Here is a 25,743-nt window from a genome sequence, read left to right as displayed (position 1 = left end):
TGGCATAAGTTATTTTCTTTGAGAGCCACTTCCCATCAAGCAGATAAAGACTGACCTGCAGAACATTCAGCTGAAACAAACAGCAAAGACTATGGAATGATATTTCTGTACTACAGAAATGGAAATGCTCTGAACTTCAGGGAACCAGGAAAACAAGAACAACAAAATAACCCAAGCCCTTCAGCCTGTTCTGATCAGTCTGCAACAGCATGTTTTTACAATGGAAGTTTTGTCCTGAACTTGATGATTGATACATTTTTCTCTCTGCTCTCATCAGAGTAATGTACAACTGCACATGTATTCTCTGCTCATCTCTCTCTAATTCTACATGCACCATCAACAGTGTGACTCCTCTGGGTGTTATCTGCCGAAATAATTTTCAAAATTGTTAAAACCAGAAAACAATATTATCAATTCTGTCACACACTATCTATTTGCATGCTCCAGAATTATTTGGCCTAGAAAAGAAAATATTAGAAACAGATCTGGTTCAGGCGTATTACCGAAAATACAGATAAAACCGTTCTTAAAATCCAAGAAACAGCAACAACTCAAAACAATGGCATGCCACAAGAATTTCAGTCTTGTTATGGACAACTGAGGATAGACTGAAACCCCTTTTACACGTACCTGAGAGAGCAACTTCTTCGAAGCAAAGCTCGTCTGATTTCCACATCAATACACAATATGATTTCTTGTTAACTAGCAGTTGCCCTTTGTCAACAATTTGCAGTCAGAATTCAAAAAGTACTTAGCAACATTTTAAAAATAAAGTATATATGCTACATAATAATATGTGTACACAGAAAATGCATATTTATTATTTTCCATTTAAAAAATCACTGCATTCAGGGAGCTTTATTGTCTTGTATTAAACACATTCAAGGCATAACGCAAGGTCAGGTACTCCTCTTGTTTATCAAAGAGCTTTCAACCATGCACCACAGACAAGGCTGAGAAACATCCAATAAACCAAAATATTAGAATGGCAAACAAAACCATCCATTAGCACCATGGCTCTCCTTTAACAGCATAAACTACCACTACCCCAGAACTATTCGATTTACCAACCTAGACACAAACTGCCATGTAATTGTTCAGCGGAGCAACACAGAAGAGCAGGAAAGGGAAATTTAGGACTTCTTTCTTCCTTCAGAAAGATCAAAAGAAAAAAATTCAATTCACTAGTAAAACAGCAGTTACTTTCAGATTTAAACACCATGCATGGTTACAACATTGATAACATTTGTTTCAAAACCTGAGAGGACAAAAGAAATTTTTCATCAGGAAACCTCTGATGTTGTGCAGAGGTGATGTACCAGCACCTGTGAAGAATCTGTGCCACATTTAATAGCGTGGACTAGTATTCATTTATCATTTTTAGCAAGCTAAACACTCTTAGTAAAATAATAGGAGAGTATTAACTTCTGGTCTTCGTTGCTTCTTTTAATGATGTTTCTCTCTGACACAGTAGACGTATGAATGGAATGAAATACCCTGACAGGGATCAGCATTGACTAAAAGACATAGTACGACCAAAAAGAGTTTTCTAGGCTGCCCTCCAGAGAACTCCATTGTACCTCTTTTCAAATTAAGCATTACAGAAGTGTTTTTCGTACATTACTACCTTGAGTATTTCAGAGCCATCCAACAGAATTTATACTCATGTAGTAATGGAAATTTGACATAACTGAGAAACTGGGATCCAGCAAATAATGATCACTCCTGCTCTCCAGAAAGAAAGAGAATGGTGTGGCTCCTAAAGGCCAACAAAACCTGGGGCCTTGAGGGAGCCATTTATGAGAAGAAGAGCAGGTGATACACCTAGAAGACAGGACACATTCCAGAGTATGAGCACAGCGCCTCTTCCAGGTAAGGATGGTTCTGAGCACTGTCAACATGTGAACACACACCACATTTAAAACATCAAACAAAAACCATGGTATATGGTTCACCAAGAACACTGAGTTTATAATGAAATTTATTGTTCTGCTTCCTAATACAATAAGCTACAAGGTACATACAGTATAAAACGAGAACAGCCACAAAGCAAAGGTGATAAACATTCCGTGACAGTACAGTGGAGGTAACGTTTGTCTAATCCTTCCACTTTATCCCACAAACAGCAGCTAAAACTACTGGCCCTCCCTCCCCCCCCCCCCCCCAAAATATTAAAAAGTAAACTGTTTCCCTCACTTAGGAGCACTGGGATTTTTTTTTTTTTTTTTTTTATTTGAGGGAACTGGTGCTGAAACTAAAGTAACAAAAGAAAAGCTGTGAAGGTGGGAGTGACATGACCCATGCAAGATGCCCATGACACCTCGGTTCCTTCTCCTCAGAGCAAATGGCCTGTAAAGAAAGGAAAAGTTTGTTACACCAAGTAAAACAGCAATTAAGGGGGTCAGAGTTAAGATACAATAAGCAAAATCTGAACTAGACAGGACTAGGTACACAGCTAAACTATGTTTTCAATGAAAACATCATTTTCCTGTTCACAAGGTTTGGAGACTGATAGCTGACAATCTTTCACCTTTTATTTTTAGATGCTATTCAGGAGGGTGCGCATTCACACAGGCACAACTGACAAGGCTATTGGAGCCTATTATAAGTCAAATAATCTTGTCTGGGAGAACGCTAAGAATGACATGGAGTGCAACCTCAACTCTTAAAAAACCCTAAAAAGTGTCAAGGCTAAAAACATGCAGGGTGATTGAATACTTACCTTAAAGGCACAAAATTCCATTTAACCACTTTTTCATATATACTTGGTGCGGTTGAGGGCTCTCTCAGCAAGATGACCACTTTCATCTGTTATCTTCTCCCAATCTGTTTGTCCAACAACAAAACCAATGGCCCTTTTCCTGTCTGCATCTTTTTTTTCTTCTAGATCTGCCCACCGCACCTATAGAGAACATATGATCAGTAGGACGATCTCTTAAGAAATCCCGAGACACGTCTAGGCTTTCCACTGCAGATAAGAGAATCCTGATTTGTACTCATTTTCATTCCAACAGGTCAGTATTAATTTATTTTTGATGGATCAAGATGAACACTACACGAACTATGTTATTTTAACAGGTGTTCTGTGGTGCTAAAGGAAGCCTTTTCCATTTCAATGCTAGAATTCTGAGAGCTGACGTGCAATTCCTACAATTATTTCTCTGTTCAAAGCAATGCATTCTGCAGGAAGAATTATTAAAAATTCACTTAGTGTCTTCATTTTCTGCACAACCTGTCTTTCAATTGCACAATGGAAACATCTAAAAGACAACTATGAAACTACAGAAAAGGTAACTCAGCAATGAATGAGTGAATTAGAGACAGTTCTCTGTCTTCTGTGATACATTTCTATTTAAATCTTTCCATTGTTTCTTTACGCTAAATAATTTCTTCACGCATTACCTCTATGATTTTTTTTCCTGTTTTTCACAATGGCATTTGAAGATGTAGCAATCTGTGTTCAGAACAGAACTACATATAAAGTACTTGAAACCACCTTCTTAAAACCATCTGCCAAGCTTTATGCAAGGTATATCAGAAGGTAATGCCTACAAGATTTAATTGATATAAAATATACATAGCTGATATTTTCCTCAGCTGAATCTTTTTGAAAAGAAGAACAGCATACTGTTTCTTTGCCTACTTATTACAAAATGTAACAAAAGAATAGCTTAATAAAGTCATCATCTTGTCTTGGAATTTGCATTGTATATCACACTCTCTCATCACAAAACATACAGTATAAGGAAAGGACTCTACAGGTTGCTCTGAAACAAAGTGCATTAATCATCTTCCCCAGCAAGAAATGGAACATGATTCCATGCTCAATCTCAAAAGCTATACCATGCAACTTTATTATCTACAATTCCTCACTTTGTTATAATCGATCTGTTTACCTCTGGAAGACCCCACTCTCAAGAACATTCTCTTACAGAATCTAACTCAACAGCAACATGAGAAGCGAGTCAGTGAAACTGCCATACTTACAGACAATGAATGACTTGATACAAACTCTTTTTCACAGAGGCTGTTAAATGATCATATACAGACAGTAAGTCATTTGAAAATTTATTACCCTTTTCTTTCCAGGTTCAGAAGCACGTGTATCATAGTCATCTGGAAGCTGTAGATAATCTTCCATCCTGCTGGCAATTGCTTCCCAGTCACGTTTCCTTTTAGCGCCAGTCCGCAAACCATCCAGCTTGTCTGAGAACAAACACAGAGCCTCAGAGTTAAAGGAGAACTTTTCCATTATTCACACAAACAAGACGAGAGCGGAAAAAATTTCAAAAGAATGAGAAGCAGAACTTGTACATCCAGCTTGTCTTGACACGTGGAATGATGAGTTGAAATAAACTAGAGAAGACTCAACACCATTTTCAAGTTTTATTGATCTTTCACATTAACTGTGTGCCAATAACACTCAGTCTTGTTATTTGTATGAGGGAGAAAAGCTTGTTCTTCTGGATGCTCATACTATATGGAGTCTATCCTTGTAGGTACAATACAGCCATCCATAGCTAGGAATCACAGATCCACCTGCTCTGTATTTGAACACAATACTAAAGCTGTAGCATTTTTCCGAAATTTTGGCTTTAACACTGTGTCAAACATGGCATACGTGCAGTAACAGCAAACAAGTGATGATCATATAATTTAATGCAAAGACAAGTTTTTGAGAAACTGTTTCTGCTAAACAAAAAGCTCCTCTGAATCCATGATTCCCCTCTTTCTTTTTCTCTCCCACAAGGAAAACACACTCAAAAAATCTTCCTGGACTGGAAAAAGAAGATCTCAGAATCTTTTGTTTCATGGTGTAAGAGGTCAGTCACAAATATTTCAGCAGTACGTTTGTCCAACAGTCATAATTTTCTTCTTTTTCTTATTGAACTGATAAGGTATGTGGAAAAACAATTCCATCCCTAGGTTCTAAAATTTGTTCCTCTTTGGACACTTATTTTCAGTGAAAAAACACCGCCTCCTTGAAATTATGTGGCAAACTGTTTTTGGAAAGGAGATGCAGTATCCTTTGTAAGATTACAAACAACAAAGCATGAAAATAAAAAACAGCTTTACAAGTCAAAGGAAATCCTAGTACTTTTGTTGATGGATGCTACCATTCTGTAAGCCAACAATTAAGTATATGCAGAAGGAATACTAAGCTTGGCAGTTATATTCTGTCACATTGTTTCAGAAGTCACTGATGTAATTAAATTCACCCACAAAGGCCTCAGAAATAAACCCAATACAAAGCAGTGTATTTTCTGGATAGCAGAAGAGGATGTTCAAAGGTATGTGTTTAAAGAAGCTCAGTTCAGAGATGAGGTTTTTTACTTAGTACGGGAGAGACAAGAGCAACAACGGAGAGAATGTGAGGCAATGCCAATGCAGACATCCTAGTGTAATTCAAATGCTGTAAACTAATGAAGTAATTTCTCCCTCATACAACTTGAAAATTTTTAAAGACTCCACCTTTGCCCCACTTCCCTGGAACAGATACAGAATTTCTTGTAAGAAAACATTTTAATCCCCGTCTGCCTTTAAATAAAGCCAACAGTTAAGAAAAATGCGCAGAATATTTGTATCTGTTACACAATTCAGTTAAGGTTCTTCTTTTTCTCTAAGTTAAATCTGCCAAATTTGAAGCTCAATCTCCACGGAAAGATGGCTCTCCTTCTAGAAGACAAAATTGATTCATACAATATTTGTCTGTTACTCCAGCACATAATGTACTTGCACTATTTCCCAGTGTTACTCTCAGATCGACCAGAGCAGATCATTCGTTGCATAAGGGTTTCCAGAAAAAATAACATTGAACCAGAGAAGCAAACAAAGTGAGGAGCATTTTGGAACATGAAGAACTGAAAATTCAGGAGCTCGCTGTTGGTAAGTACATTTACATAGACATTTTCCTGTTGGAAGGCAACATGCTACAATGTAAGCTCTTCTCATTACCGATGTGGAAGGAAGAGTTCAGTCTCCCACTCCCTGCTGCACACAGACCAGCTGAAAACAGCGCGAAGAAATGCGTAACTCAAACATCAACACAGGAGTTTGGGAGGTACTCAGAGTATGAGGTTCCCCCTCTGTCCCTTTTTGTTACTGTTACACAGAATTTATTTTAAAATGTTATCTCTTTCAATGTTGGAAGTTGGATTGACGTTCCAGAGGGATCTGCTTCCAGGTGTGCTATTGTGGTTCAATATACATGAGCTGTGCAGGAGCCACACTACAGAAATGTCAAAAGCCTATCACAAAGCATTATTTCAGAGTACTCTTTTCTGAAAATGAAACATGGTGTCATTCCGTAACAATGGTGCTTGTGAATATTTATGGGAGATGATTATTTAGTGTTAAACTATCAAACATCATTTTATCATTTCAATTTTAAAAACAATGAAGCAACAGCACTTCTGAAAACCCATAGAACTTAAAAACTCACCTTTCAAATTTTAATAATAAAGTATCTGAAAGAAACTGACCTAATTTGCTCCTTCAAAAGCTAAATGAATCAATCAGCTTATTTTTGCCCTTCTTATACAAAACCCACAAAGTTTTAAGTAGAATGTTACTTGCATTCTAGAGCATATTTTACATCAGCATCAAAGCTTCAATTATGCCAGAGCTCATTTCCACTTTCCTGAAAGTTTGTAGAACTCACCAGTAAGTCACACTTTGAAACAGAGTATTGCACTAAACACTTAGAATATAGTCAATTTTAAAAAATGTGAGTCAATTTCTGTAAATTTAAATACAAGAACCCATGTGCACTATGCATTGAGACAGACCAGTGATTACACCTAAGAACAAAAATGTGGCTGTGCACTCATAACACATAAGGAAATGATATACCACACACATAGTGAGAGGAATGCATCACCCCTGCCAAAGTAAATCTGAACTAAAGCAAGAGCACTCGGGTGATTGTCACAAGTCAGCGTTGTAGCTAAAGAACTCAAATTTTTCAGACCTTTCCTGAGGCTTAATACAATGGCTTTCCTGTAACAACATTTACCCAGAAAGAAAACAAAAAAGGAAAGCAAGACTTACAGTGCTGGTTTTGGATTCTGCATTGATATAACTTCTGCAAACATGTGCCCTCTGGGACTAACACAATGAACCCAATGGGCAGGCAGCTCCCAGGAAATAACTCAACTTTGGGATAACAAATGCATACCACAGTTCATATGCCTTTCAGGAAATAATTTTAATTGGTTATCTACAATGAAGTCTTATTGTGAATTAAATATACTAATTCTTACTCGCAGACTGCAAGCGCTTATAATGCATTATTGAGCTAAACGTTGTCTGCCCTTGCAGAGCCATTTTTCAAAGAAATAGTATTCCTTACATAGGAATGCCTGGCTTTTTTTTTTTTTTTTTCAAGCGTATGTTCTGTCAGAATTTACTTTTAATCTATACTTCTATATCTTTATAAAAATTAAAGTGTAGTTATAAAAGTAAAATTGTGAATACAGATTTAATATAAAGACCTCAGCATCTGTGCCTTGCAGCATGCTAACATCCAGTTTGCTAATGGAGTTTGACTGTTAAAGGATTATTGCAACAGCCTTGCAAATAACTCATTTTAGCGCAAAATTCAGTCTGCTGCTTGCTCCCCATTCTACATTTGAATGGAGACGGTATAAAAAACCTGCATTTTACATTACGGAGTTTTCATATGCAGAGAAATGCACCATAGTTGTTTCTATTTGTTAGCAGTACTTGATCATGAGAAAGGTAAATTTTGAAAGCTATCTGTAGATTTCTGCTGCAGTCACAGTCTCCACATTGCTAGAAACCACACATAAATATTTTTAGAACACACTTTAGATTCCTGTGATATTTGCAAAATGCACGACATGACTTAAGGTTCACCGTATGCAGCACAACGCATCTGTTCCTACTACTTAGTATTTAAAGAAGTCTATGTTATTTGGAATACAACACAACACATCAGAGCGTTCTTCAAGAATCCAACTTTCCAGTACTATGACTTCGTAAATAATTGGGAAAAAATAATTATAAACCTAAGAAATAAGATATTAAAACAATCAACTCTTATAACAAAAGTTCAGAACAATCCTGAATTAATTCTGTCTTTAGCTGCCTAAGTGTTTGATCTACTGGAATCACTGAGTACAAGGTTCTTCCAGTGGTAGAGCAGGTGCCACAACATCAATACATTCCATGAATATTTAAGTGACTTAAAAGAGAGCAGAGCAGCAGAAGAGATGGTGCAGCTAAGCAGTCAACAGCAAAAGGTAAAAGGCTGGTCTATGTAAGCCAGGAATTCTAATGCTACTTCTATGGCGCAGTTGTGATTTTAGTTATTGGAAAGTAATGATATGCAGGGCTGTTCCACATGTGCAGAAGCAAACCTCATAATGTTAAGACATGCTGCATCCAATTCAGATATTTGTTACTTCTCATAGACATGACAGAAAATAGGAGTTTTATGAAGATTGCATTGTTAAGATCTTCACTTAGAACCATTACTGTTCAGTAAAAAAAGAACAAACAAACAAACCCAAGAAACTGATCATAATTACCAGAAAGCCCTTTCCATATGTATACCCTTCCACCACAGCCCTGGTGCATGCATTTCAGCCTGAAAGTTGCTTTTGACTTTTACAGAAACCTGATATTAGTGCTTATGTCTAAGAGAACCAGCAGCACTAAACAGAACAAAACATGCAGCAAAAAGAGTACCCTTGTGCTCTTGGAAGGTCCATTTTGTATCCTATTAATAAGAATTCTAGTACTCTTCTGGAAACTGAAAAGCATAATGACCTTTTATTTTTTAATACCTAAGCTGTTGAAAGATACACTGGAACTTAATCATTTAGAACCAGCTTCAAAGCATGCCACTATTTTGTCCACACACATGCCAATTTTGGAGAGTGAGAAACATCTTCAGTACAGTTAGCTAGCAGGCATGTTGCCAAGAAAGTATGAAGTTGCTGATGACATTTAGGCTTGAAAAAAAGGTGTGCAGTATGAACAAGAATGCAGTGCAATGTAAGTTGACTCTTTGCTTTTTATAATACAGAAGAGATGAATAAACAATAGAAATACTGCTTTTTGTAGAATTTTAGGACAAAATACCTTCTTTGACCAGATGGAAGAACAATTAGTGAGTATATAAACCAGTGATGGTTAGAAAGTCATAACTCCCTTGCCTCTGGCAGAAGACAAATTCCTTTTTGTATAGGTGCTTTTGCAGTTTCAGAGACGTGTGATAGCAATACATTTCTTTGTCTTGGGTAAGGAGGCACAGCAAAAATGAAAATTCAGGTTTTGCAAACATCATCAGATACCAACTATAAGAAACAGGAAAAAATAAATACCCACCTAGCTTTGCCTCAGAAGTGTCCATCTCCCATTTGCTTTTCGGAATGTAACCCTAAATCATACACAGAGAGAAGCTCGGAGGATTAGAGAGAGACACACATGCATATCACTTTTGAACTGGAAACAGCATTAAAATGCGAGCTTAAGATATTTCTTTTTGTAAGGTACAATTCTTGTTATCAGATGAAGGAAACAAATTACTCTGTATTTCAGAACTTCTGCATCCACTTCCCATTCAGTGATTTTAGTAGCTCTCGCAAGTCGCTACAAGAGCGCTGCCCTCTGCAAACACAGAACTCCAGAATGAGTCCAGCAGACAGCGATGGTGTTGGGTGCACAGTTACTATATTATCTTATCCCAGGTGGTAAAGTTATTGCAACACAACTTATCAGGCATAAAGAACATTCAAAACTTTACAAATACAAATGAAAAAGTTACCATAGTCATGAGCTTTTAAGAATACATTCCCAGATTTACTACACACAAGATTCACGGAATAATCCTTTTGGAGGGACACACTAAATTCTTGTATGACTGGTTAGTCCACAACTAAACAAAATACTAAGTTTAGTTTAAATGAGAGTATCTGCTGAATCACTAAGATTTAAGTATTATTTTCCATTTGAAAATAACCCTCTTAACTCCATTATTCTTTTAAAACACTTTTCCCCTACAAATAATGTCACCATATGTATTACATGTAATGATCTTTAGTCAGTTTATTCCTTGTATATGAACATAATGACATTAAATTTGAAAAAAAAGGTATTTATTTTGGATATCATATTGTTATGTTTTTATTTTACACTCATGGACAAATAAATCCTTACTAAGCATACCCTTATAACTCATTTCTGTTTTTCAGATTTGGTATAAAACTACTTACGTTTCTCTGCAATCACGTAAAAGCTTAATACAGTGAAACGGAACTCCTGTGAGAATTTCATTATTTTAAGAATGATTTTTAATAAAGAGAGAAAAGAACTGCTCTAGAAGAATGCAACAACAAAACAAACACTTCACAGACCACTTCTACTACACTAACTTCCTTCCTGTTCTATTTATAGGTTCCCTCCACTGTGGTAAACATATACATATATTTGTCAATGCTAAGGGTTACTAAATCAGAGTGTACTATTCCAGAGAGCTACACTACTTTTGATTATGTTCAATATTGCTCTTCCAAAATCCTTGACAGACCTTTTTTCCATAAAGCATATATCAATGACTTGAGATGATCAGATCTCTGTATTGTATTGCTTTTTAATCAAGTCTGTAATCAAGACAAACTAAGACAGTTTGTGCTGCAATATTTCCTTGTAACAAATAAATAAACTTCATGTATATTTATATTTATACTTTCAAACCAAGTTGCACATTAAAATGTCCTCAGAAATTTACACCACAGCTAGAAGCACATATCCAACAAAGTGAGGTGTGATACACTGGTGAGAACACTACATGAAATGCATCAATAATTCATACCATCAAGCACAAAAAAGTAAGAATCGTCTGAATGCTACAAGCAACCCTGGGAGAGTTGATAAATAGCAACAAAAGAGTGACTTTGATGGTGTGAAATGGCCTCTTGTGTGCTGAATCTGTACAATATCTCATTCCTCAGATAGGATAAGAAAAGATTCAGACTTCATGCTTTGGTACAAGACAGCTGGATATTTCAAGGACATCTGCCAGATGGCAGGAGCTTCAGACCTCTCCTTTTCCTCAGGATTAAATGCAGCAAAATGTACTGAAGAACCCTTACCAACTGCTCTCAAGAAGGCAATGGATACCAAACCCACCGTACTGCTCCACCGTTCTGTCTGACATAGCTCTCTCTGAGATTAGCCATGTGAATGAATAGCAGAAATCACACACAGCAAATAATTCTTTGCTATTTTTCATCTCTTATGAATCTGAATAGAAAACATCCTTATACTTAAGATTACTTTTAGTTATTAACAATTTGCATTTTTTACCACCAAGCTTTCTCCTTGTCTCATAAAGAAAAGGTCTGTTGTTATACATGCTGTACATTAAGACACTCCCCAGAGCCCATAAACACGCACATACACAGACAGACATTTATGCAGAGGTCTCAAAAGCTGAAGACAACTTTCATCCCTAGATATAGCTAATTTCCAAGAAATTAGACTAGCAGCCATATTCTTGTAAACATGGATGCATCTTTGAAAAGTCCTAACCATACTTCATGCAGTCTTATACTCTGTGCCAAAGAATAATTTAGTAAAGAGAATAAATGAGTCATGTTGCAAAAAAACAGACGTTTATTGAAAACCACCACCTAAGCTTTATTTTTTTTTATGCTGTATTTCAGCTGCTTTCTAAACTGCCACTCTTGAGGAACAGTAAATGTCCATCAAGAAAAAGGACTTGGCTAGTCTGAAGATATTTTTGGTTACTTCCTGTTTATTGGAGTTTAACTGCTTCGTTGTGGGAACCACAGTATGACACATTCAACTCATCAAGCACTAACCAGTTGCAGCTCCAAAACATACCAAGAAGTTACATTAGGAAGCCTTCCATAGCCTTTTAAATACATTCCTAAAAATGCCAGCCCTCAGGGCAATTCTCTAACCTTAATTTATCCAAGAGACCTAATCCTTCAACTTGGAAATACCTACTGACAAAGTCAGCAAGCCCTGACAAAGTATTCATAACTGTTGTCATACCCGTGACAGTCAAGAAGAGTTCTCTAAACACGTGAAAGGAAATAAGCTAAATTCATCTTTGCCCATTCTTCCCATCCCTCCATTTGGCGTAATTCTTAGATAATCTGGAAGACATCACTATAGTGTACTGCAATTTGAAAATGGCTGTAAGAGGCATGTTGCCATGCTCCACTGATAATGTTGTTTGTGGCATGTACTCACAGATTCTTAAAAAACCTCAGCTAGGAATAACGTGATTTAGCATTAAAGTTCTCCTAGAAATGTCTAAGAGGCAAATGACTAGAAAGGTATGTATTAAGATCCAAGTGCTAAGTATGGCAATGGGTTGTTGGCATTTATAAGACTGAGATTCTCCCTCAGACACATTAACAAACATTTTGTTAGAGATGGGTGATGTGTCCCCTACCAGTTCACTTTCTTCCTCCTCTGCTGTATCCTTCTTTACTTCTTCTTTCTGGTCTTCAATATTTGCATCAAAATCCTCCATCTCCACCTGTTCCAAATCACAAGCATGGACTTATAAGGCACTGCTTGACTTCTAAGTATTATCTTTTTAGCAGAGTAAGTAGAAGATTCCAAGTTCAAATAGAAGAGGAAAGAAAACGTTCAATACTGGCTCCATTTTGGCTTCCCTCAGAAGCAGGTTCCCTTCTAGCTACAGAGTGACAAACAGTGTGGGAAAGCAGCAATTGTTTATGCTCTTTCACATGCATTCTTTGTGCTACCAGTAGCTCTAAGATACTTCTTATTGCAAAATCATGTTTCAAAACTTGAAATATCAGAAAAATTTCTTAAACTTGTCATTTAAACACCATTGAAATGGTTCCTTCTGCAAAGAACATCTCTATCAAGCCTTTATATTTTGTATATTTAAATATCATGGCAGAAGAATAATAACCATAGAGATTAACACAATACAGAGAACAGGATATGCGGTGACTACCCAGGATAAGGTAACTGAATCGGGTGCCTTGCCCTCCGATGTACCAGCCCAAAACACAATTGATAGCACTCACTCAAGCCCTGGAACTGAGTGAAGGAAAACGGATGAACATTTGGACTAACTCGAAATATGCATTTGGAGTAGTCCACGCACATGGAGCTATGTGGAAAGAAAAAGAACTATTGACAGCTCAAAGGACATCGATCAAGCACAGCAAACAAATTTTAACCTTGCTTGAAGGCACTATTATGCGTTGTAGAGCTCACCAAGTGGGTAAGACCAAATTTGAAATAGGAAATTTGAGAAATAGCTCTGTCAAGAGAAAAAAAGAGAATATGGGGCTAAAGACTGTCAGTTAATTGAAATCCTGGGCACAAATTTTGAACATAGAGGATGGGCAATTACTCTCACTGTGCAAGCTGCAGTTCATGAGCCCATCCTATGTCAAATAATAAAATGAGAACATGAGGCCACTCATTGGAGTACAGGAAAACTGTTAAAACATTTATGAAAGTCCATCATAGGACCTAAAATGGCACAGATTGTACAAACAGCAGCACAAAAGTACAGCAATTGTAAAAGAAATAATCCAAATACTGCTAATAAAGTAGTAATGGCAGTTATAAAATCTGGAAATGTACCTGGAGAGCACCGGCAGACTGATTTCACAGAATTGCCTAGAAAAGACAGGTATAAATATCTACTGGTCCTAGTAGTTGATACTTTTTCTGGATGGCCAGAAGCCTTCCGCTGTTGCACCAATCAGGCAAAAGAAATAACTGGAATTTCATTAAGTCAAATTATTCCTAGGTTTGGGGTACCTCTAGGTACGTCCTCAGATCGTGGCTCACATTTTGCTGCGGATGTGGTAAAACAAGTGAGTAGAGGCCTAAGGATACAATGGGAATCACACACTCCATACTGGCCACGGGCAAGTGGCAAGGTAGAATGAATCAACTGTACTATCAAGATACAGTTAAGTAAAATATGTCAAGAAACTTCCCTGACCTGGGTGCAAGCCCTCCCAATAGCCCTACTTAGAATAAGAATCCAACCTAGGGGCAACCTTCAAGTCAGCCTCTATGAACCACTGTACGGGCGACCTTACCAAATACCACGTCCCCGGTGACGTGCATGTTAAGGGGGGGGGGTTGACCTCAATCTCTATCTCATATCTTTGAGTAAAACTCTACAGGATCTACAGCAGGTCGTTGTGGGCTCAAGGCCAACTGGGCTCGACGTACCAGCTCACGACCTCAAACCACGCTACTGGGTGTATCTCACGGACTGGGACCCTGAACCTTCACAGTCTAAGAGAAAAGGACCACATCAAGTGCTCCTGACAACTTTCACAGCATTGAAGCTAAATGGTGTAAAATCTTGGGTTCCTTATTCAAGAGTAAAAAGGGCAGAAACCCCTGGGGTCTCAGAGAACATATCACCCTTAAGGCTTCGATTCACCAAGAGGGTCTTACTACCAAAATGGAAGGGAGATATTATCTTATTATTGGCACTATTTTTCTAGAGAGTTGGGATTTTTGGACAGGGCCTTGGGATAAGAACACCCATTTAAAGCTGGTTCAAAATATCTCTTAAGGAACAGATGTAAGTGATTGCTGTATTTGCATGCATATGCCGGCGTATGTGAGTAAAGAGACGGGGATAGACATAATTGGAATCCCCTTCTCAGATGGAGGAGATTGGATAAAAACCATAACTTACTTGAGAAATAATTGGATAAAAACCATAACTTACTTGAGAAATAATCCAGAGAAAGATGACATGCCAATCAGTGTGCAAATACCTGTGGAACTACCCTATAACTATTCCTGTGTAGAGAGGTGCATGAGCAGAGATACCACAGGCCTAAAAACTGCTCAGTAGAAGCCAGTAATACAACAAATTGTGCAAAAAATTTTACTGTCAGATCCATAAGCTGAAATTTTAGATAGCCAGTCCCTAATAGTGCCTGCTTTTTAACACTTTCAAAACAGTGTTAAGGAGTCTTTTTGCCAACTTTTTGGTATCAATGCATGTCATGACAAACTGCTAATAGAATAAAAAGGAAGCATACTTCTACATCAAGTGTAATCTTCTGCTACATGTTATTTATTTTTTCATTCTCTGCTATAGGCCTGTATTTCTCAAAGCAGGGACCAAAAGAGCTCAAATTTGTCTGTTTACTTATTTATTTTATCAAATTACTTCCTCAAATTACAATCTAATTAATCCAGTAACCTGGAAAAAGTGCTGAGCAAACATCCTCTTTAATTGATACTCAACAGTGGCTAAAGAGCAAAGTAGCTTCAACTCTTCCTCAAAAATGCCTAAGTGTGGGCTCCAAAATGGTGAAAAAAAGTAACATGTACCTTTGCGTTTGGGTAACTGATAAGAATAACAGAATACACTTGTCTGACAGTATTTATAGCTTTCTACAGTGCCAAGTATAACTGCTCTGTTGTGGTCATACCTTTCTCTGCTTTGTATTTTCAGTATAGACACATCTACATAATTTGTAATTTTAACAAGCACAGATTCTCACCTCTTCAATAGCAGCATCCTGCAACAGAGAACGAATGTCAAGGCGCATCATGTGACGTGGTGCTGCCTCCCAGTGATCAGACATCTAACAAAAAAACAAACAAAAATGAAGCACCTCTGAAAATATAACAGATTCACTGGAAAATTGCTTTCTGATCACAAACAAGAAATATGTGTAGTTAAGTAATATAAATCAATCCCATGAAATAACTACCAGCTCTTCTTAGAGGAATAGGGTAAGCATTATGTATAAAAGAAGCCAATAGTTCTTCAACAACAGCAAGCCTGAAAGCACAACAAAACCTATCATTAATCCTCTGACTCCAGATGTATACAGTTACCCTGCTGATGTCCTTTAGCTTGCGTCCATGAATATTCCTCTTGGAACATGTCTGGTTATCTGCACTCATTTCAGCTAAGTACACCTAGAAAGACAATAAAAATATTGTAAATCAATTTTTAGAACTCTTTTTCTACCTGATGATACACTCTGCAGCTCTACATTCTAAGAAAGGTAAATTTGTAACTGTAGACAACAGCATTTTTCCCAAATGTGGGAAGGACTTTGCATTCAAAAGTTCAGAAATACCAGCATACAAGTACTGAGAAGTTCAAATACTTTCTAGGTGCCATTACCTCAAATCCCTTGGTTTTTGCAGCACTCCAAAACTGTTCAAAATGTCGCACTCTGTCATTGATAGCATCAAGGATAATGAAGGGGAAGAAGCCATCATCCAAGGTCTTTTTGAAAGTTTTAAACATGCTGGTACGATAGGTCTCCTCCATTTCAGCTTCATATTCATACTCCATCACCTTTATCAAAGACAAAAGCATTTAAGGAGGACACCTATTAAGTTACTAATGTTCGACTGCTGAACGTCATGACCACAAAGTACACTGGCATGAGAAAAACATCTTCCAGGCCATCTTTTAAGAATTTGCCCATCCTGCTCTTAGGTTACATTGACTTCTTTTGAAAAAAAGCCCACAGACCTCTGCACTCTTCTAGAGCCATAGACTGAAACTCCAATCGCCACTGTGTTGCTCCAGAATGTCTTGTTTCTTTGTTAGGATAAGCAACTGAATTAAAAGTACCTTCTTTTTCACTTTTTTCCCTGTATCTGGGTCTCTCTCTTCTTTTTCCACTTCAGTAATGAAATAGTCATCTAGGCTGAGCACCCTTGGCGCAGGTCCTCCACACTCTACTTCTTTATCCTGAGAAGAAAGCAAAAATAAAACATATACTCCTGCTATAAAAATTCCATTCTGCTATGGAGAGTCTTCAAAACACTTTTGGCAAAGTGCAGATCCCTACTTCATATTCAAAACAAGGAGAACAGTATCCCTCATGCTTGCTGAGGGTGGAGGGGATTCACATTCTGTATGAAGACATGGAATGTGAAATAACAACAGGCTGAAATTCCAGACAAACAGAAGCAAACAGCAGAGAAAGTGCACGGAAAAGACAAGCAGCACTACACAGTGAGTGGCTGTTTACATACCCTGATGAGTTTTGCTACATGTGTCTTTCCACTGCCAGGCAACCCTCTCATTATGATTACAATCTGAAACAAAGATCATGTAAGATGGTAGGATACTGTACCACATTTAACACAATCTCTTTTGCAAAATTTTTCTTCCAGAAAATTATGTGCTCTGGGCTCACATTTTTTGCGTATCATCAAGCAAAGCCAGTACCATGCCTTACTGTATATTTTACCAATCAGGTTGTAAGGAATGGCAGTAGTTCTATAGAATAAGAGTATATGACATCAATAATCTCAGCAGCTTATACTGTGTAAGATGTTATAGATCTGGTTCAGATAAAACTAACTGAATGAAACGCTTTAAAGCCTGAATCTTGTTCTTTCTTCATTTATATGGTGAATTGCTGAATCTCCGAGTCAAGCCAAGTCTTTCCTCTAATACATCAAAAACCCAAGTGAAGGTCTCAGAAGAGTCTAAAATATATTATCATTACCCACTAATAGGAGTTTCATCTTAGCATTCCCAGGAAGTTTACATCTCCCATGGACTCCTAATAGCTATGCTACAACACTGTAGGCATTTGCAAAGGAATGAAGAGAACTTCCAGAGTTTCCTCAAATGTAGGCTTGTTCCCATGAGCATTTTATCTGAATACAGACCTTGCAGAAACCAAATTGCTGCTTTCAGATTGCATACTCACCCTCTCTGGCCTGCTATCCCGTCCTGGTGGCTTCAAAATATCATCTACATTTTTAGATTCTGGCTTCCTTTCCACTCGTGGAGCAGGTGGTGGTTGACGGGGAATTGTTGGAGCAGAAATAGGAATCCTTTCCTCAGGGTAATTTCTACGATCACCTTCAAATTCCAGTGTTTGGACAGAAGAATTTTCTTAGTTCAGTAAAATAAAAAAATTAAGATGTTCATACCCAGCTGAGTTGATTTGAACATTCCTTCATTATTTTAGGATAAATTCACAGATTTGTCCTCCCCAAATAATTAAAATTTATAATCTTGAACCTATTGCAATCAAAGACATTTTTTATCAGAGCATATAACTGTTGTGTTGCTGATATCATCACCACTGAGAAACAAAACTACACGACACCACCCGAATAAAATTTTCTGAATTACATTTTCTGAATGAGGAAATACTGCAAACCAATTAATCATCTCCCAATTCATCTTCCCCTCTGGGAGTCCATATTTTTCATAATCTAGCATGGCTTCAAGGTTGAGGAACTTTACCTCCAAACATGGAAGACCCATGATCATATGCTGGACGATCCGTCTTTCGTTCATATGGCGGTCTCTCAAAACCACCCCGCCTAGAGGAGAGATGGTCTTTCTTGTCACGATAAGATGGAGTCCTTGAAGGTGTAGTAGGTAGAACCCTGTCAAAAGAGTATTTTGTGTATTTCTACTATGGATTCCAGAGAGAAATAAACATGTACCTCAACGGCAAAATGGGCAGCCTGATACACAACACAGCCAGAACTGTATTGATTTCAATAACGTTTTGAAAGAATGTACCTGTCATCTCGGGGATGCCGCTCTTTCTCATATCTCTCTCTTTCATAGTCCACAGAACCACGGTCTCTGTGCAATTCTCGCTCTCTCTTGAAATCTCGATGATCTGTGTTAGAATTACCTGGACGTTCAAAATAAGGCTCACGATCTCTTTCTCTGTTGTAACGACTGGGGTGCTCTAAAAGGAGAAACCCATGGAAATCTAAACAACTAAAACATACTCTGAATTCTCTATCATTTTTGAAGGAAAAGCAACAAACAAGAGTGCAAGAAAAGTATACAGAAACATATGATGCGAGGGCTAGAATGGACTTAATCAGCCAGTGAATCTCTTTCCCAAACTGGAGCAGACAACTATACCATGAAATCCTACTTAAAGCAACAAAACTGAATTTTTAAAGTGGTTAGGTCACTGACTGCATTACTCCTCTTGACAATATAAACTGCTATTCTTATGGGCCTCTGAAGAAAATAAAGCGCCTCTTTAAAAAAAACTTTTAGTATCTTACAACTTTTCTTAAGAGCTAACTAACTGTCTGACAACTAGACAAGCACTCCCTACCTTTTTGAAATGTTTGCCTCTCCGGTAGAGGTTCTGGACGCAGGGTTACCCTCTCCCCATATGGAATCTGTTCCACTTTACTGGTGGTTATATCTGGTTAAAAATAATTTAAAAAATAATTAAGGTCTTAAAATACCCCTCTTTCATTTCCTTTCCTCTGCCGTGAAAAGTAATCTGCCAACAGCATTAAAAGTGACTGGAATAACTTACTAATTTTTCTTTTAATGGATAATGCAAAAAGAGCTATACATAAATACACAACACCATGGTTTTCAAAGTCTGAAGTGAGGTGTGTGTGTGAGTGTGTGTGTAAGCATGTGTACCACTTTATCTTAAGAATGGGACTTATGCCTTTTCTGGTGACTTCAGGTAGCATGCATGGTCAGAATATTATAAACATTAAAATGCTGTTAAAGTCAATAACTCATAGAACTACTGTAATGCCAAGAATATTAATTGATTAGATTCCTAACAGTGACAATATTTCCAACAGCTTTTATTAAAACATCTACTTAATCGAATTGATATGACTTCAATTCATGTTATGGCACCTTAGAGAGAGAAAAAATGTTCTTTAAATGACAACACACAATTTAAAAACTTATTTACAACATGATTTTGCTCCTGTTAAAGAATGAGGGAAATTAATTATATTTTAAAAAATAGTGTTGAATTTTAGCTTTGATAAGCCCAATACTAAAAATCAGAGCCCTTTCCTGTTTATATGTTAAATGCCTGTTTAGTGTGCACGCCCATCAGAACTAGGACTTTTCCTCCCTCCCTGTCTAGAGGGTACCTCACACTCATCAAGCAGTATGTTAATAATGCAAACACCAGTCACATTCAGCTATAAATTACTAAGTCACACTTAAGAACTCTAACAATCTGAAGTACTTTCTAGCACAGTTATTTCCATACTCAGCTACAAAGGGATTAAGGGTATCCAAGTATCAATATCAATCTAAATATAAACCACTGATGCGATCACATCAGTTGGTGTTCATCAGAAGCAGATAAGGCTATAACCATTCAGTTCACATGAAATAGCCCAACACTGAAGAAAACATTAAACTCAAGGTTGGAGGTTACACACTAACGCTAAGCATTGCTTAGCGTTAGATCACAGCGTAGGTAGCCCACAGGTCAAGTGCAGAGTGGCATGCTTTGCGTCGCACGCTCCTTTAGAAAGAAGCTAGGAGGACTAATTAGTTCTCCATTACAGAACAAACAAATACACTCTGATACCCACCTCGCCCGTGGCCATAATCTACAGTTTGCTGAATTACAGGTGCTTTAGGAACCGGTGGAATAACTGGAGGAAGGGACATTGGTACGGCTGACGGAACAGAGGTGTGAATATCAGGTACTTTCACAGGTGAGGAGATGGGTGGAGGCATCATTGACTCCTGTTTACACAACTCGTACTCCATATTTGCTCCTTTATCCTCATTTGTGTCCCAGAGTCCGTGGAAAGAATCCTCATCCCAGCGTTCCTGTTCCACAGCAGAAGGTGATGGGTTTAAAGACTGACCATGACTCGGGGTTGTGGTTGGAGTAGAAACTGGAGCATGTGGCCTTGTCATAGGTGTAGCAGGCCTTGTCAGTGGGGCACTTGGTCTTGTCACAGGGGTGGGCTGTCTGAACAACACGGGAGGCTTTATAATAACAGCAGGAGAAGGTTTAATAGCTTGGGCTTCTACTGGTGCCTCTGAAGATAGCTGAGAAGAGACCTAGATGCAGAAAGCACTTTTAATGTAGATCTGTAATCTAACCTCCTCTCATCCTCTGTAAGTCAGTAAGCACAATGGCAACCAGTAATCAAATCATCAGTATTTTCTAGTACCTCCATCAAGGTGCTACAGGTAGGAGGACAGTATTTCAAGAACTGGTGGCCTGAATTAATCTGGTGTTTGTTCACTATGTGAGGGTTTAAATACTACTTATTTTCTCCTTCAAAATAACCTTACCAATTTAAGCTCCAGCAGACCTATCTCTGTTCAAAAGTGTCTACAACAGTTTTGTTCTCAAAGACTCCTGCTGTCTGCAAAGATTCCTGCTGTCTGTGAGGAGGCTGAAAAAGTCTGAAAGGACGGCAACTTGGTGAGACACAAAAGGATTGATAAGGCCAGCTTCTTTGTGGAAGTCACTGGAAAAATTCCAAGAGAACAGAATCACCTGGAAACCCTTTAATGCAATCAACATCAGATCGACATAAGAAATTGGGAGGTCTTGCCCAGTGGAAAAAAATGAACAATACAACACAACACAACAAAACCCCTTCATGAATCAAACATTCCCACAGAACCCCACGTGTTGTGTCACAACAGCCATTTCAGTACTACGGCAGATGCCAAGTTACAGGCAGCCTTATCAGCAAGATGCCACAAAACTTGCAGAATGGTTGTAGATACAAAGCTGAACTTTGTAGTAACAGTTCAAAGCCACAGCAGAAGTCTGAAGGCAGGAATCCCAAGAAAGACAACAGCTCTCTGCATACCTCTAGGCAGATGGATGAAGTAGTCTGAGATACAAAATATCAAAGTTGAGTAAATTTACTTCCTAAAGGCATCAACATATCTGCAGTTCCTGGGAGCAAATTGCTTCCATTATTTTACTTTATAGACACTGTAAACAAGGAAGAGGACAACTAGGCAAAAGAAAACTTGCAGTGCCTCATTTACTGTGTAACACTTCTCTGGAGGGAGGGACAAACAAAGCCTGGTTGGGCTACATGTCAGACCCAGAGGTCAGTACAGCTGAATTTACTGGTACCAAGAACTCTGGGGTTAAGATGTGATGATGAATAAAGACTGTGCATCAACTCAGGTATCTCCTCCAACATACATTTAACAAAATTGTTTATTGGGTCTAGGAAGGATTTATAAACCTGAGTTAATATGACTGCAGAAGTTCAGTTGGTTTCTGACCAGGTGTGAATTATCAAAAAACCCAAATATAAGCAGCTGAGAAGAGTTCTCAGAACCAACCAGGAGATTAAGCAGCTGAGGAATAACTTGCATCGCAACAGGAGATGGAGTCACAGAAGTACACAAATGTCAGCTTCCATGCACTTTATGATATTCCAGAGGGTAATGAGAATTCCTAATAAGACAGCAAACAGAAAGCTAATGGCCCCTCTACATTAAAATACCTCAATTTTTCAATGGACTAATCCTCAAATTTATCTCTTTAACTTCTTGAAAGAAGCAAGAGCTCTTAAAGTAGAAAAAGCAGAGCAAGACTGAAAGACAGCATCAGAACCTAGTTAGGCAGGGAACAGGAGGGTTCCCTGTTGTGGAAGAGCTGACCGTTTCTTGCGCATCATCCCACAGCAGTCTGGGCTGTTGAGCCCCAACGGGTCATGCTCAGAAGACACAGTGGACTGAATGAGTAAGAAAGGTTTTGGAAAATCTAAAGAAACTATGAAGTTGCTTTGCCTCCACAGAAGATCAATGAGGTTGTAAGGGCTGCTCAGGAGGCACCGCAAAGAAAAGTTTGACTAACAGAGTGAAGAGCTGATCTGACATACACATTAACTGCTACCAGCATATTATTAAGTTAACACAAAATTAATTTACCTGAAAGGCACCCGGTCTTGTGCTTGTGTTCTGTGATCTAGGAGTGTCCTGTGTGGAAATGTCAGGTTTAAACTCTTTCAGCTTCTGTAGCTGCTCTTTTTGCTCTCTGCACATGAATCACAAGGAAGTGTTATCAGTCTGTAGCTTAAATGAAAAAAAATCAAAGAAATCAACGCTCACAGTGAAAACCACATATTGCAGTAGCATCATGGGCCAAGTTCAAAGAAGAAAAGGACACAGAAGGCTTTACACGGTCAACATTATGATTCAGAAATCCCTGTTTCACATCCATCTAACCATGGAGGTATTTCATATACTAGCTGCTTCCTTTTTTGATCACGTATTTCCTCTGCAACATATAGTTATGCTTTTGTGCTTGGTCAGAATCACTTCAATTTGACAGTAAAGAGCAAAGCTAGATTTTAGTTTCTGACACCACTTTCTGCAAACCAGAAGCCCAGTGGAGATGCGTGCCTCAGCGACTTGCTCTGGGTTACATACTAACAGGACGGAGGCCAACACAAAACACAACAGAAACTCCAACATTTGAAAACAAAGAAGTGCTGTTAGCTTTTGTTTCCTTGGTTTACATATCAAAATGTTACCTAGTCTATGGAGCAGAGACCAGGACCAGTAGTGAATATCACAACCACTGGATTACAAAGATTCATCTATTCAATATTATTTCCTTTCAGTTTCCATTTGCATGCCTTTTATCCAGTTTTAAAAATCGCTAATAACTCTTTGTTTATATGATTGCATGTATTGAAGTAGTGCCCAAAGAACAACTAAGAGCGGGACCCCTCTGTACTAGGCAGAACAGGGGCCACCCTGACTGGCAACCCATCTGTTTGGTGTCCAGTGCGAGGGGAACTGTGCTCACAGAAAGGGATCCAAAGTGCTGCATTAGTACAAAGAGTCAACTTAGCAATTGCTAGCACTTGAAAGGTCTTCTTTACACCTGTCTTAGGAAAAATACACCAGGTAACAAACACAGCGCAGCATGCAGTTCAGAGTCTGCTGTTTTACACACAATAAAAGCAAAGCCAGATGAAGGCTCTACCTTGGGAAATGAAAGCATTTATGCACCACACTACTGGTATAACTCCTGGCTCAAAAAACATCACAAGTAGTCTCTATTAACATTTTTCCCACTGTCCAGATTGGGGTCACCTGCTTATAAGAATCTGATGAGAAGTACCAGCATAACCAATTTAGTTTTTTGTTTATTGATCATGTTTACATTTCCCCTTTTTACTGGCTTAGAAAGAGGCGTATGTATCTACTTTCTTACATAAAACATTTTACTTTCTATGTTTAAATATTTCAGCCCATGTACATTATTCACTTGGGCAGCGATTCCCAAACTATGGTCCCTAGATTAAGTCCACTAGCTTGCAGCCAGTCACATTAAACAGCAACACATATGCCTGGCAACCTGAGGCAAAAAGAAAGTCAGGAAGCTGAAAAGGACATGTTGCTCCAAAACTTTTGGCAACTCTTGCTTTATAACACAGATTTCACAGTTACTAACACCTGTTTAATTAATCTAATTGCAGCAAAAAAATAAATTCTTCAGAACAAAAGTCCCTCCTTCCCTCTTTAACATTACTTTTCTTGCATTTTGGTGTGCAACTAAGGCCTTCCATACGTGACAGATGCTTAGCAATTTTATATGTCTGTAAACAAGACAGCTTCAAGAGAAGTGCAAAATGTGTCTGAATCTTTCAACATGGCTTCATCTAAATGCACTAATAATAACCACACATCCATTTTAATTGCCTATTATTTTAGCATAATATCTTGTTTGTGAAATTAAAACCCCATCTTCACTAGGCACCAATTCTTAGCTCTCTCAGTAACTCATGAAGAGGATGAACCACATGAACCTCTGCCTCCAAGATGCTTTCTCTTTCCTCTACAATCTCCTCTGAAACTCTGAAACATCTCATTCACTGAAAATAGTAAAAACTTTGTTTTTTTTTTTTTAAATGAATACATTTAGTGCACCAAATCACAATGAAAGCACTTGGAGAGATGGTATGTGCTCTCTTCATTCTTACATTACTAAATTTACTGAGCCCTAGGATGTTTCTGATGTTTAAGAGGATATGCTATTCCTTGTTTTGAAATAAACACCTATTGAGGCTTCGGGAGTCTAGTAGCTGCTTTCTAAAATGTGGTCTTGGTGAACTCTTGCATTCATATCCTCTTGACTGTTTATCAGCGCTGTTATGCTGATCATCAGAACTCAGATCAACCAAACTTGACAAAATTATTCACTGACGATGCTGGATTTCAAATGAGGGAGTACTGTAGAAAGAAAAAACTCACATATGCTTTAATTAAAAAGTAAGAAGCATCCAAAAATTAAATAAATTCCATTGTGTGAATTAAGAACCACATTAATCTCAATCTAGACAGTTAAGTATTAAAAAGCAATTATCAACGAGCTCATCTGACACCAATAAAAAGACTGCAAAGCGATTACGAACAAGCTCACTTGAGGGTAACAAAAACATTGGCCAGGTAATGTGGACAGATCTCTTCCTGGAGAGTAACAAACAGACAAGGCCATATTCATTCGGAAAGGGACAACCACCTATTTAAGAAAAAAAGAAGTCCATCCACAAACGCTGTGATGGGGGTACTCCAAACAACTTGTTCCACATGAGCTCCTACTATCATGCTGTGGCGAAAAGAAATGAAGCCATTACACTGCATAAATCAAAGAATAAGGAAAGGAGCAGCATCTCCACAGAAGCACCACACTATTCTCATAACTATGCTTTAAATATTCTGTGTAACAGCCACAAAGGGGAAACAGAACATACTTAAGGAGTATGAACATAAGCACCACCACGAAAAAGGTTCTCATAGCATCTATCTTGCAACTCCATTACTGAGTAAGCGTCCAAAAAGGTGGTTCCAAAAGCTTGCTAAGGTCCTGACTTTTACAAAAGGACATCAGAACAACTCCTCCTTCCAAAACCATGGTGAACATTATTTTCAGGTTTGGAAAAGCATCCGAGTGAGACACAATGAACTCCTGGAAC

General features: G+C 38.1%; 1 protein-coding gene across 7 annotated transcripts in view; it reads right to left on the bottom strand.

Annotated features, from left to right (window-relative positions):
* YLPM1 (YLP motif containing 1) overlaps window positions 1–25,743 on the bottom strand; it is a 52,139-nt gene that overhangs the window by 9,862 nt on the left and 16,534 nt on the right. The window contains exons 6-21 of one of the 7 annotated variants that reach the window (XM_065840245.2): window positions 22,688–22,793; window positions 20,359–20,839; window positions 19,110–19,202; window positions 18,551–18,725; window positions 18,266–18,411; window positions 17,721–17,908; window positions 17,035–17,097; window positions 16,628–16,747; window positions 16,169–16,345; window positions 15,874–15,957; window positions 15,534–15,617; window positions 12,455–12,541; window positions 9,355–9,406; window positions 4,076–4,206; window positions 2,723–2,902; window positions 1,965–2,349 (exon numbers count right to left, since the gene is read on the bottom strand). In XM_065840245.2, coding sequence (XP_065696317.1) covers window positions 2,756–2,902; window positions 4,076–4,206; window positions 9,355–9,406; window positions 12,455–12,541; window positions 15,534–15,617; window positions 15,874–15,957; window positions 16,169–16,345; window positions 16,628–16,747; window positions 17,035–17,097; window positions 17,721–17,908; window positions 18,266–18,411; window positions 18,551–18,725; window positions 19,110–19,202; window positions 20,359–20,839; window positions 22,688–22,793 — 2,134 coding nt within the window. In that variant the 3' untranslated portion in view covers window positions 1,965–2,349; window positions 2,723–2,755. The other 6 variants (XM_065840247.2, XM_071809434.1, XM_065840248.2 and 3 more) reach the window with 6 other exon arrangements.

The sequence above is a fragment of the Patagioenas fasciata genome, chromosome 5 (assembly GCF_037038585.1).
Source record: "Patagioenas fasciata isolate bPatFas1 chromosome 5, bPatFas1.hap1, whole genome shotgun sequence".
Taxonomy (NCBI): Eukaryota; Metazoa; Chordata; class Aves; order Columbiformes; family Columbidae; genus Patagioenas; species Patagioenas fasciata.
Note: the sequence above shows the minus strand (reverse complement) of the source record. Positions and strands in the feature narration are given on the sequence as shown.